Genomic DNA, 14,020 nt, shown 5'->3' on the forward strand with positions numbered 1-14,020 from the left:
TCATGGAAAAATGTAAATTTTGTCCTGGAAAACCTGGAAAAGTCGGGGAATTTCATTTCTGCTTGTTTGTAGCCACCCTGTACAAGGTTTGTAAAAATATTAAATAAAGCAATGTGGCCATTCCCCATTCAGGATCAAATCCGAAGCATTGAATTTTACATGCAATAATAATTAAAGCAAGTATAAATTAACCGGCCTTGTGGTAGGTGTTTTTCATTGAATAAAAATATATATTTGCTTAATTTCCAACTGTACCTAAGTAAGGAGCTATTAAATAAATGTTAAGAAAAGGGGGCGGGAAAAGGTCCAGAAAAAGACAAGAATTTTGGATTTGTTACTTTGGTCGACATCCTGACTAGTGACATCTCCATAGCGATACAACACCCAATGAACAATTGGAGAAGAGAGATGAAAGTTATCTGTACTTGATAAAATATCCATCTCTCCAGGGGCTTCCCCGATGGTGCAGTGGTAGCATCCTCGCCTTCTAACCAAGGGGTCCTGAGTTCGATACCCAGTGGAGGCACACACTGGTTCGGATCCCACTTTAAACTGTAGGTCCAGTCCCGATTAGCCTTACTGTGCATAAAGTGGACTTAAAACACCAAATCAACCAACCATTTCTCCAGGATTTAAGTGGCAGTCATGATTTGCAGTGCATTCAGAGGTCTCTTAGTATGTTTCTGGTTAAATGCAACCCATGAACTGAGAGACTTGTCCAATTTTGACTGCTGGGAGACATGCATTGTACATACAGAACAACAGCGACCACTTTATATTCAGACTGCGTGCAAATCTTAAGATTACAGAGCCAACACATGTTTCAAAAAGAAAATATCAGCTGTGTGTTGTGGAACAATGTGTCCTGATAGTACACCCAACGGCGAAAGAAACAGTAGGCAAATTGTCCACCACCATTTTAATTCAGAGAACAATGCCTGGTTTGAACCAACATAGTTTCATTCCTTAAAACAACACAGGATGTAGAATAAAAAAGTAATGAAAATAACAGTGGACAATTTGCTTACCAGTATCTTTGCCGTTGACTCTACAAACATACTGTATGTTTAAAAAAATATTCCCCAATTCTGTCATGCAATATAGAGTATTGGACAAAACAGTCAAAACTAATTACAAGAGGATGAGAATGAATTATATTACACCCACAGATTCAGATAGATCAGAACCAAATAATGAAGTTGAACTTGTAGTTCCAAAATAATATACATCCTTACGGAGTTCCATATCCAGTGCATGTAAATATGGAGAGAGAAAAGTATACAAAAGGAACCAGATTTGGTATAATACCATTCTTGTTACGTTAATACAGGCAGAAGGAATATTGATAATCGCACATGCCCAAATTATCAACGAAACTTAAAGAGTTTATAATGCCTGCAATTGTCACATCTGTGTTTGGTTCGTCTTTACTTTTCAGATCTGGCTACCCTGACTTGCAACCCCCATAATAAACAGATGATGAATTGCTGCCAGAAGTGAGTATTTCATATCCCATTTCTTTCTTTTTTTTAATCCTTATAACAATTTAAAGTCAGAATATAGTATGTAAGGTAATAAAAGTAATCTACATATTATTCTTCATTGTGCACATAGCTTGTTAACTGTATTAGGATTTAAGATCAATTTGAACTTTTCATATTTGCCATGATGAAACTTTTATATGCAATGTGAAACTTTGCACATGTTTTAATATGAATACATTGTAAAACGTTTGACTATGCAAAAGATAAAATCGGTGGATATGTAATGTGCTAATCAGGATTGGAACTACAGTTTCAAGTGGGATCCATCCGAACCACTATGCCTCCACCGGATAGCAAATCTGGGACCCGTTGATTGCAAGGGGATGAAGTTGCCATAAGGGAGTCCACACATTGTTTGCAATACATCATTTGAACATTAAGCAAATCTTTGGTACTTGTATATTCTTCATTTTTAGAAAAAAATCCAGGTATGTTGAGAAAATAGTATTTAGATAACAAAATAAAATGAAAAAGGGATTTATTAACTCTCGATTATCAACTAATCCCACTGTCTGTGGGTCACAAACACAACCAGTACAGTACAGAAAATTATTAACATTTCTTTTAGCATTGCACGGGAATAATAATTAATCACTGTGCAAGTTTCATGGCACATTATATATTATTCTCCATCACATTACCTTTGTTCATGTTGTTCTTTTACATAGTTTTATTTACAGAAAGCTACCTCCTCTAGTATTCTGTTATTTTGTATGTCTTTGGTTATTTACAGCATACATTGCAGACAATACAAATAATGTAGTAACTGTGAGATAAAGATAAACTAAAAACATCTTTGTATGTTAGTCAAATATTTATGACTTTATTCTTCAATATTTCAACACTTCATATTTTTTTAACCATGTTTTTAGATTTAATCTTGAAATAGTAATTATGTACAAAAGGTTAATACAATGACCTGTTAAGAAAACCTTGAGGTATCCAAACATTGACAAAAAAAATCATAAATTGTGCTTGAAGATCAGTAAGTTTTTAAATTATCTTTACTATATCAACATATATCCACAGTTTTCATTAACACTTTTTCTGTATCACTAAGATTACCATTTACATTTGTACTTAAACGCGGTTAATCACATTAACACAGCATTTGAAAAAATACAGAAATCCTCTCTTTTCACTGTGCACTGACATCCACTTCCCTTGTATAAAACACTGATCAAAACTCACGTGAGCTTGTCTTTCCACTATAGAGGCGAAAAGTAGTCATTTAAGGCTGATGTAAGAAGAGAGTCCTTCACTGCAGCAAACACAAACCTCATGTTTTGTGTATCTAGAAATAAGAAAAATTCTTATGTAGAATGAGTCATATACAGGGTGTTTCCCTTGCTCTCAGCCCCTGGTTTTTGCTTATAATCAATCTGGTCATAATGTAATGAAATTTGCTACGGACCTACCTTGTATGAGAATCATGGTGACGTCACAGCGAGTGTTGGAAGTGGTCACCATTAGCATCAACGCATGCCTACACACAGGACTCCATGTTACAGAAGGCAGCCACCAACACATCAGGAGTCACAGCATCAATTTCCTGTCAAATGCTGTCTTGCAATTCCGTGATAGTCCATGGCTTGTTGTGATAGACCTTTCCTTTTCCAGTACGTGCGAACGATAAACACATGCCGTTCCACTGAGTACCGAATCATACTGTACTGCTTTGTTACTCTACTATAATCACAATCCACAGATTTGTGAGCATGAACTTTCAACCCAACATGAACCACTATCAGGTGCATCACAACACCAGGGCCAAGAACTCAGACTGAAAGCACACACCCACATGATTGGCATTTAACGGCAGTATCGCCCAGATGCACACACATACCGACGCAAGGACTAGAGAAACTGTGGCGCCATCTCCAATGATGTTGCAATGCTTCTCATACACCAAGGTATGTCCATGGCAAATTTCATTACATTTTAACCAATAGTTTGACTTTATAAGTGAAAATCAGGAGTCGAGTGTGAAGCACCCTGTACAAACAGTAAAGTAAAAGAAAAAAGTAAAGTGTTCCCCTGTGCTTAGCACCACGCCATGAAGGCGTATAGGGGTGTGGGGGTAACGCCCCACACTTTCTTGATCCGGTCGTGAGTGGGGGTGATGTGATCAGCACCATGCCCCTGACCACCTTTACCCCCCAGGTTTCCCCAGGTACCCATGTTATTCGACACTGGGTGGGCGCCGGGGCCGCTTCCATCGTTAGAAAAGTTCCCGGATTTGAACCGGCCGGGGATCGAACCCGGGACCTTTAGCATGGTAGTCAGACGCGTTACCGACTGAGCCACCGCAGAGACATTTCAAACTTTCAATGAAAGACTTTCAAGAGTTAAAAAGCTCCATAGAAATACAGAAAGGGATTTTGCAGACTGAAGCAACAGGCAAGACGTGTCACATTGAAGCAAACCCTCAGTAATCAATGTAACCTTTCGAACTGAAGTAACACGACAAACTGCATGTGTTACTTTTCACTTGTGTGTTGTTCGGACTGGGGGCTGTTTTCTTAATCATGTCCCTTTGGTCTGCTGTTCATGAATGTACGAGGGTCATTTTTATTGTAGTGGCAACACTGTTGTATACGCTTGTCAGTTGTAGCTGGGACAAAAGACGATCGGGTCTTGTTTAGTCTTGTAGTACAGATCGTGTGTAGGTGTTTGTTGCTGAATAGTACTGTTGTGTTGTAGTTAGAAGACATTAAAGTCAAGTGTGTGTATAATACCACCCTGAACAATGTTGATGTGGTCTTTTGCACCTAAAAGCAGGTTCAAAGGGTCATGAAGGTAATATGTAATAGTCTGCATTCACTGTAACACCTTGTCGAGCACTATGTGGAAGGATAACCCCTTCATGGTCATATGCTACAATCATCATCAGCTTCAAATTCGCCGTTTCCTGTCTGACTTTTTCTGGATGTGGTGAAGCTGGATGACGCCACTCATTTGACTGCCGCTTCAATTCAGACTCGTAACATCTGGCAACGGTATGATACGGTAAAGCATGGTTCCCACATGCCTCACGTAAACCCTTTTGAATTTGCCGTGCATTCCTTCCATGTGCAAACTGAAATTTGATGAATATTTATTGTTCTTCACGCATGAACATTGTTCAGGGCGGCATCATTATACACACACTTCACTTTAATGTCTTCTAACTACCACACAAGAGTACTATTCAGCACCAAACACCTACACACAATCCGCACTACAAGACTAAACAAGACCGATCGTCTTTTGTCCCAGCGACAACTGACAAGCGTATACCAACAGTGTTGCCACTACAAGAAAAATGACCCTCGTACTTTGAATGCTTGCTTATAGACTGAAGGAGCCCATGTCATTAAAGTCTGAAATCTCCCTAAAGTAATTTGCATCAAAAAATAATACAGCAGAACCCTATACTATAGCCTATTCAAGGTGTCTACCAGTTAAGAAAAAGTGAAGAAATCAACAGGTAGGTCAAGAAGTCAAGAAATTATATTTGGTTAAGAATTTTTGCTATCACAATGATGACCAGGTGAATTCCTCTTATTCTTTATTTATGAATATAATTTGAGCAGTTGACTGAGCGATAGCTGCTTTGCTTTATTACTTTCCTATCATATCACATGCAAGCTTTTCCTTCCAGTTGTTTATGGAGTAGAGAAATCAGTTCATTCTACGCAAGCTTCTGAGTCTTGAATTGAATAGTTTATTTCAGAAACATCAGTGGAAAGAACAGAGTGGTTCAGTAAAAGTAATGGACTAAGACAGGGAAGTGCTCTTTCCCCACTGCTCTTCATAATTCCAATGGATGCAATTAGCGAAGAGGTGGGGAGCAAGATATTAGAGGAAGAGATGAAGGCCCTGTTGTTCGCTGATGACTTAGTAATATGGGGAAACAGGGAAGAAGTAGTACAGAAGCGGAATGAAATTCAGTGCAGAAAAGAGCGAGGTGCTAATAACAACAAAAAACAGAGCCAGAATGAACCAAGAATAAAAATGGACATGGAAGAGTTGAGGGTAGTGGAGAGCTTCAAATATCTAGGAAGCATAATTGAGAGAAGTGGAAGAATAGATGAGCAGGTAAACAGAAGAGGACAAATGGGTAGTGGACTACATCAAAGCATTCAAAGATTGATATGTAACAGGGATGTACCTACGAAATGCAAGAACGTAATATATAACATACTGTGTGCCAATAATTACGAGCAGAGACTTGGACAATGACAGAGAGACAAAAGAAAGATGCAGGCAGTGGAGATGAAATTTTTAAGGAGTATATTGGGGAAGACTAGAAGGGATAGAATAAGGAACGAGGAGATCCAACAGACAGTGGGTGTGGTGAAGCTTCAGGACAGGATAGTTCAGGCACACATAAGATGGTTCGGACACATGAAGAGGATAAATGCAGAAAGACTACCAGTAAGAGATTACAATGCACAAGGAGTAGGAATAAGGCCAAGGACCAAGATGTTGGTGGAAAGAGCAGATAGCGGAGAGTGTTAGGAGAAGAGGACAAGATTGGAACACCGTGGAAAGAGAGGAGTGGTGGAAGACCAGGAAAAAATGGAGAGGCTTGACTTCTATACCGACCCAGCCAGAGGCAGGAAACTGAGCAAAGGATGATGATGATGATTTCAGAAACCCCCTTTCGACCACTTGTGGCAAAAAAGATACTTGTACAGTTTCATGTGACCCTTGTGAAGATGCATCGTTTGGTATGTGACTTCGGTACATGGTTAAATATAGATTTCTGCAATAAACGATTCATCTTGGCAAGGGCTACATGAAAGTACAAGTTTCATTTTTGCTGGAAATGGTCGATAGGTTTTTTTTTAAATAAACAATTCAATTCAGTGTTACACAGCGCCATTATAAATTGTCATTTTGGCATGTTTTTGTCTGGTGATACAGTAGCGTGCAAATTAATCTGAACAAGATGCATACTTTTCCAGGTATACAATAATCTTAAAATACGTTGCAGTTTTAAGCTTTAGTTTCACTTTTCTGTTAAATAACTGCACATTCTCTCTCGATAATGCCCTGTGCTATGAACAACAATCCATTTTTACTCAATAGTTCATTGTTGAAGACCTGAAGTGGAGTCTATTGCTGAAGTGCCACACGTTAACAAGAGCAGAAAGTATTTTCTCCTTGGTTGAACAATCCACTTTTGACATCCTTCTTTTGCAGATAGACCATATTTTTTCAATTGAATTTAAATCAGGTGAGTTTCCTGGCCAGGAGAGTACTTGTACATTGTTATTATCAAAGAACTCATTGACTTTTAGGGGGGATGTATGACATTTTGCTAGGTCCTGTTGGAAAACACCATCACCAGCAGGAAAAGATTTCTTGAGATGAGGGGCCTCCCGCATGGTGCAGTGGTAGCGTCATTGCCTTGTAATCAAGGGGTCCCGGGTTCGATACCCGGTTGAGGCACAAGTGGTTCGGATCCCACTTTAAACTGTAGGTCCAGTCCCGATTAGCCTTACTGTGCATAAAGTGGACTTAAAACAGCAACTCAAAGCAAAGCAACTCCTGAGATGAGGTATGACTTTTCGTCGCAGTATGTCTATATATTTATCACTGTTCATCATCCCCTTAACAGGAACTATTGGTCCAAGCCATTCAGATGTGAAACAACCCCAGAACATTATTTTCGGGGGGGTGTTTTGGAGTTTGTTGCATGTGTTCTGATGAAAGTTTTTCACATTTTTCTTTACAAACGAAAGAAACCTTGTGACCATGCACTTCAAAATGGCATTCGTCCGAAAAAAGCACTTTCTTCCAGTCACTCACGGTGATGACGTTTTGCCCACGTTACATGCTTTTTACAATTTTTTTTTTGTAAGCAACTGTTTTTCAATGGCCTACAAGCTTTTCGTCCAGATTCAAGCAGTCTGCGATGCACTGTTGTAACGTGGATGTCCACTCCACTTGACAATAAATCACATGTTTAATCAACAGCAGTCAGTCTGGGGTTCTGTTTGCTTTTTCTAATAAGAATTTGGTCATCCTGCAACGAAGTCTTCCGTTTGCGACCACATTTTCTCTTTCTTTGAGGCTCGATGGATCCAGTCTCTGGTTATTGTTTCAAAATTGAATTAACCATACCCAATCCAACTCCATATTCTGTAGCAATTTGTGTCTGTGTCATTGAAGTATGCTGTGATAACGTAACAATTTTCAAAGTTTGCGTGGCGTTGTATCCATTTGGGTAGCAGCTGAAATGAGAACCACTCACAAAAAAACTTACCTTCCGCTTGGCACATAACTTACAACACAACTAACTCTTCGTCTATCGACGATAACAAAATACTTCAACAATGAACTATTGAGTAAAAATGGATCGTTGTTCATAGCACAGGGCATTATCAAGAGAGAATGTGCAGTTATTTAACAGAAAAGTGAAACTAAAGCTTAAAACTGCAACATATTTTAAGATTATTGTATACCTGGAAAAGTATGCATCTTGTTCAGATTAATTTGCACGCTACTGTTTTTTATCCAGCAAATATTTAACAGTGACAGCTGCAGAGTACACTATGTGCAGAGGCTAATCAGAACTGGACCTACAGTTTTACGTAGGATCCAAACCTGGGATCTCCGGGTACAAGCCAGCTTTTACCTTCAAGGGATAGGTGGCTTTCTCAGAGAAAAAAAGAAAGTGTTTCTCTCAGAATTATCACGTATTCAATGAACAATCGATGGACTTTACCATTAAATTCCCACATTTCTTCAAGTGTCCGTCTAATATGAAATATTGGATCAGTGATGTATCTGATTAGTTTGTTGTAGGTTGTTGTGTCAAGAACCTCCATAAGATTTTGCTCATATATAATTTGTTACTGAAATATGTGGAAGCGGCTCAGAGCAAGCCACCTGCAACCGAAAACTTTGATAAACAGGGTGGCTACTCATGCATAAATTAGGGGCATACATATTTCGTTTTTGACGAAAACATGAAATGTGAAATAACACCTCCTAATGTTAATTTTTAATGTTTCTGAAAGCTGTGGAGTGCATTTTCCTACCCTGTTTTGTCACGAAATGATGCGAAATGAACTGCAAAATGCGAAATAGACACTTAGACATGAAATTTAGAGGTTTTTTTACCCATGCGGCACTTTCTTAAGTTTGAATTATCCTGCGAGTTATGCAATTCACGGAAAATTGATTAATTCTGCTGTAAATCTTTGAGAAGCAAGAATGGATCCCTTTATACAGGAATAAACTTAATACTCTGGTAAAAATAAGCTACAACATGCATGGTATAGTCACTAACTTTAAATCACAAAGTAGGAAAGTGTTAATGGGGGTACCCCAAGGATCAATCCTGGGGCCCCTGCTCTTTATCTTGTACATAAACAATGTACCAGAATACCCAAACACAAAAATTGTCACCTATGCCGATGACACAACTGTTCTTGCCAGAGGTATCGACCCTAGGAAGCTTGAAATAAACACTTTTATCACCATAAACCAACTGGCACAATACTTAACTTCACATGGATTAATAATAAATAACAATAAAACAAAATTTATGATATTCAATACAATCCGAAACATGGATTTTGAGTTACAAACACTATGCATAGACAATGTGCTCATAGAAACTGTATCTTCAGTAAAGTTTTTGGGAATAACACTAGATCAAAAATTAACGTGGGAAGAACAAATTAACAACATCTGCAGTAAATTATCATCTAATCTATACCTGCTAAAACAAATGGCTGAATATAATTTAACAGAAATTAACAAATGCATATATTATGGACTAATTTACCCCTATGTTGAATATGGCATAATAGCTTGGGGTGGATCATTTTATAATAATACTGTCAGAATACTGAGACTTCAAAAGAGAGCACTTAGAATAATGTACAAACTAGGCTGTAGGGAATCTTGCAAAGAGTTATTCAGGGAAAAACAAATAATGACAATATACTCCCTATACATCTATAAGGCTATAATGTTTGTTCTAAATACTGGAAGCATGACTAAAAATAACCAATTACACAACCACAATACAAGGGGGAAAGATAATTATTACCAGAACCAACACAGACTCAATATCTCGAAACAATCACCAATGAATGCCGGAAAAATATTCTACAACCAGCTGCCTCATGACATAAAACTGATATCTCCAAAAGATAATCAAATACAAACAATAAAAAAATATTTGACAGATAGAGCTCTCTACAGTATCGGAGAATTCATGGAACAAGACAATACAAGGCCAATGTACTAAAAAAGGTGTATTTTAATTGTATTCTTATTTCAATCATGCAACAATGATAATGTGTTTTTTTATTTTTATTGTAGTGTAATGAAGTGTATTTTTTCATTTTTACTTTGGTGTAGTGATGTAATGTACTACGCAATGTTTCTTCTTTTTTGTTATGATGTACTTAACTAATTATTATTTCATTATGTATCTTGACGTTTTCCATGTCCTTTTAAACAAGGGTCAACGGAAGAAAAATAAAATTCAAATTCAAATTCAAAACTACATAAATGTGCTATTAGAAGGGTTACGTTTATTTTGTAATAAGTGCAGTTTAAAATCAAATTTTGGATTATGTTCAGAATTTTAGAACCAAAATGTCATTTTATATAGCACTTTTGACCATTTTTTTTCACCGCTATAACACTGAAATTTTATTTTATTTACCGCTTTTGAACCTGATATTGACCCTGTTTTTGTACGGAAATTTTGTTTATTTATTTACCAAAAATAAGTGCCTCTAATAATTATGCATGAATTATGGGCTTTGGAAATTCTACGTAAATTTTTCTCCATAGAAATATTGCAACTTTTATTACTCCAAATTCCATTGAATTTACTCATACTCCTGCATAAATGCCCTGAGGAAAGTTTTTCACAGTTTAGGTTTTATTTTTATTGAGGAAGGAAAAGAAAGCTGTGTTTGAGTTTGAAATTCTTGTACAATTCACAATTTTTCATAGATCCTGTACATTTCATGACTTCTGTTTGTAGATGTACTTCGAAGCTGAGTATGTGAAATGGCAAATGTAAACTCTTCACCTGAATGTACAGCTTCAGTTTTCATCATAACCAACCTTTTGGTAGGAGTGTTTCATCAAATAAAAAGTATTTATTTTCTTAATTGCTAATTTCCAACTTTACATAAGTAGCGGTCAATTAAATAAAGGTTAAGAAAAAGCTATGAAAAATTCAAGAATTTTGGATTTGTTATTTTGGTAGACACCCTTCTGTTGATAGTTTTACTACATGAAATGAACACATAATAGCATAACCGGAACTTCTAGTTATTCTGTATCCCTGACCATAGAAGCAAAGGGGATGCTGAATGAACAAAAGAAAAGTATTATAATATACGAGGGCCACTATTTATATTTTGAGCCTTGGCAACACTGATTGAAGTTAGGCGCGATTTGACGTTTGCATGGGATCGTCTGGCATTATTGACCATAACGTACTTCAAATGTTTTGTCAATAGTTTGATTTGTGTTGTTTATGTTGCCTTGGAGATTGCACGACAACAATAAAATGGAATTAACTCATGAACATCTTTGTGCGATGATTTTTTACAATTTTCGACGTGGATTATCAACACAAGAGTGCATCGATCAACTTACTTCCACATTTGGCGATGAAGCCTCATCCTTTGCCACTGTGAAACGCTGGTATAACGAATTTAATCGTGGCCGCCATTCGCTCACCGACGAGATTCGCGAAGGTCGTCCAAAATCAGTTGTTGTTCAAGAAAACATTGATGCTGTGCAAAACCTAATACTGCAAGATCGTCATGTGACATACTGTGAGATTGAGGCAACCATAGGCATTAGTTCCACCAGCATATATAAAATATTACATGATCATTTAGCTGTGAGAAAGGTATGTTCTCGTTGGATCCCACACAATTTGACAAAAACTCAAAAAGACGCTCGCGTCAATTGGTGCAAACAAATGCTCAATAAATACAATTGTGGTGCTTCAAAAGACGTATATAAGATTGTAACAGGTGACGAATCATGGATATATGCATATGAGCCGGAACGTAAACAGCAGTCGACTGTATGGGTGTTTCAAGATGAACCCAATCCAACAAAAGTTGTTCGCACTCGAAGCACATCGAAACAAATGTTTGCCTGTTTTTTCGGGAAAACTGGTCATGTGGCAACTGTGCCTTTAGAGGAACGTAGAACGGTCAACTCTGAATGGTACAAAACAATTTGTTTGCCAGAGGTCTTCGGTCAAATACGGAAAACAAACAAACGCCGTCGGATCATTCTTCATCAAGACAATGCCAGCTGTCACACATCTCGTCTAACAAAAGACTTTATGAACAGTCAAAAAATCGAATTGATGGGTCATCCACCGTACAGTCCTGATTTGGCACCCAATGACTTCTTCTTGTTCCCGAATGTCAAGAATAAATTGCATGGACAACGATTTTCGTCGGCGGAAGATGCCGTTGATGCGTTCAAAAACCATATTATGGAGGTGTCTCAAGAAGATTGGAAAAACTGCTTTGACAAATGGTTCGAACGAATGCAAAAGTGTATTGACCATAAAGGAGAATACTTCGAAAAACAATAAAGCAGTTTTCAATGCCAAATTCCTGTTTTTTCATTGTTAGGCTCAAAATATAAATAGTGACCCTCGTAGTAAATGTTACGGTACTCTATGCTTATTGCATATGAGGGTCACTATTTATATTTTGAGCCTTGGCAACACTGATTGAAGTTAGGCGCGATTTGACGTTTGCACGGAATCGTCTGGCATTATTGACCATAACGTACTTCAAATGTTTTGTCAATAGCTTGATTTGTATTGTTTATGTTGCCTTGGAGATTGCACGACAACAATAAAATGGAATTAACTCGTGAACATTTTCGTCTGATGATTTTTTTTACGATTTTCGACATGGATTATCAAGACAAGAGTGCATCGATCAACTTACTTCCACATTTGGCGATGAAGCCCCATCCTTTGCCACTGTGAAACGCTGGTATAACGAATTTAATCGTGGCCGCCATTCGCTCACCGACGAGATTCGCGAAGGTCGTCCAAAATCAGTTGTTGTTCAAGAAAACATTGATGCTGTGCAAAACCTAATACTGCAAGATCGTCATGTGACATACTGTGAGACTGAGGCAACCATAGGCATTAGTTCCACCAGCATATATAAAATATTACATGATCATTTAGCTGTGAGAAAGGTATGTTCTCGATGGATCCCACACAATTTGACAAAAACAAAAAAAGATGCTTGCGTCAATTGCTGCAAACAAATGCTCAATAAATACAATCATGGTGCTTCAAAAGACGTATATAAGATTGTAACAGGTGACGAATCATGGATATATGCATATGAGCCGGAACGTAAACAGCAGTCGACTGTATGGGTGTTTCAAGATGAACCCAATCCAACAAAAGTTGTTCGCACTCGAAGCACATCGAAACAAATGTTTGCCTGTTTTTTCGGGAAAACTGGTCATGTGGCAACTGTGCCTTTAGAGGAACGTAGAACGGTCAACTCTGAATGGTACACAACAATTTGTTTGCCATAGGTCTTCGGTCAAATACGGAAAACAAACAAACGCCGTCGGATCATTCTTCATCAAGACAATGCCAGCTGTCACACATCTCGTCTAACAACCGACTTTATGAACAGTCAAAAAATCGAATTGATGGGTCATCCGCCGTACAGTCCTGATTTGGCACCCAATGACTTCTTGTTCCCGAATGTAAAGAATAAATTTCATGGACAATGATTTTCGTCGGCGGAAAACGCCGTTGATGCGTTCAAAAACCATATTATGGAGGTGTCTCAAGAAGATTGGAAAAACTGCTTTGACAAATGGTTGGAACAAAAGCAAAAGTGTATTGACCATAAAGGAGAATACTTCGAAAAACAATAAAGCAGTTTTCAATGCCAAATTCCTGTTTTTCCATTGTTAGGCTCAAAATATAAATAGTGACCCTCGTATTTGTTCAAATTATGTGTTTTAAAAATTTGACCTGGTTTACCATAACAATTCTTATTTTTTGTATATATTTACTATATTAATTAGATATAATGCAAATAAAGCACCAAATCAGGAATGCAAGTAAAGCAATAACAGAAGTCTGGGAACTTCAAATTTTCTGGCTATTTCTCAATGAAAAATGTTGGTTTACCAGCATTAAACATGGAAGAATATGCCACTGATTTGTTTGTAATAATTTTATATTAAATATCACATACCTGTTGCACATGTGAAATGTGTGTATGTTAGCCTCTCTACATCTTCATTCATGTTGATGAACATGCTGAGAATATACTCCCTTGCAGCTATGGAATCCTTTTTAGGCCCTGGCAAAAGTAAGAAAAAGACAACGTCTTACCACAGAAAGTTTTGTCAACTGGCCTTTTGTCTGTGCTACCAAAAAATTCAATTGGGAATGGAATGAGCAAAGTGACACAATAAGAATCTGACTT

The 14,020-nt window shown here is 37.5% G+C and overlaps 1 protein-coding gene across 5 annotated transcripts in view; it reads right to left on the reverse strand.

The window, feature by feature from the left end:
* Positions 1 to 2,035: 2,035 nt before the first annotated feature.
* Positions 2,036 to 14,020, reverse strand: part of LOC145992365 (guanine nucleotide-binding protein G(q) subunit alpha-like) — a 74,986-nt gene continuing 63,001 nt past the window's right edge. For all 5 annotated transcript variants that reach the window (XM_083128750.1, XM_083128763.1, XM_083128757.1 and 2 more), the window contains 2 exons: positions 13,787 to 13,894; positions 2,036 to 2,838 (listed from right to left, as the gene is read on the reverse strand). In XM_083128750.1, coding sequence (XP_082984876.1) covers positions 2,753 to 2,838; positions 13,787 to 13,894 — 194 coding nt within the window. In that variant the 3' untranslated portion in view covers positions 2,036 to 2,752. The remainder of the gene's footprint in view (positions 2,839 to 13,786; positions 13,895 to 14,020) is intronic.

Source organism: Lepisma saccharinum, chromosome 1 (assembly GCF_977018435.1).
Source record: "Lepisma saccharinum chromosome 1, izLepSacc3.1, whole genome shotgun sequence".
Lineage (NCBI taxonomy): Eukaryota > Metazoa > Arthropoda > Insecta > Zygentoma > Lepismatidae > Lepisma > Lepisma saccharinum.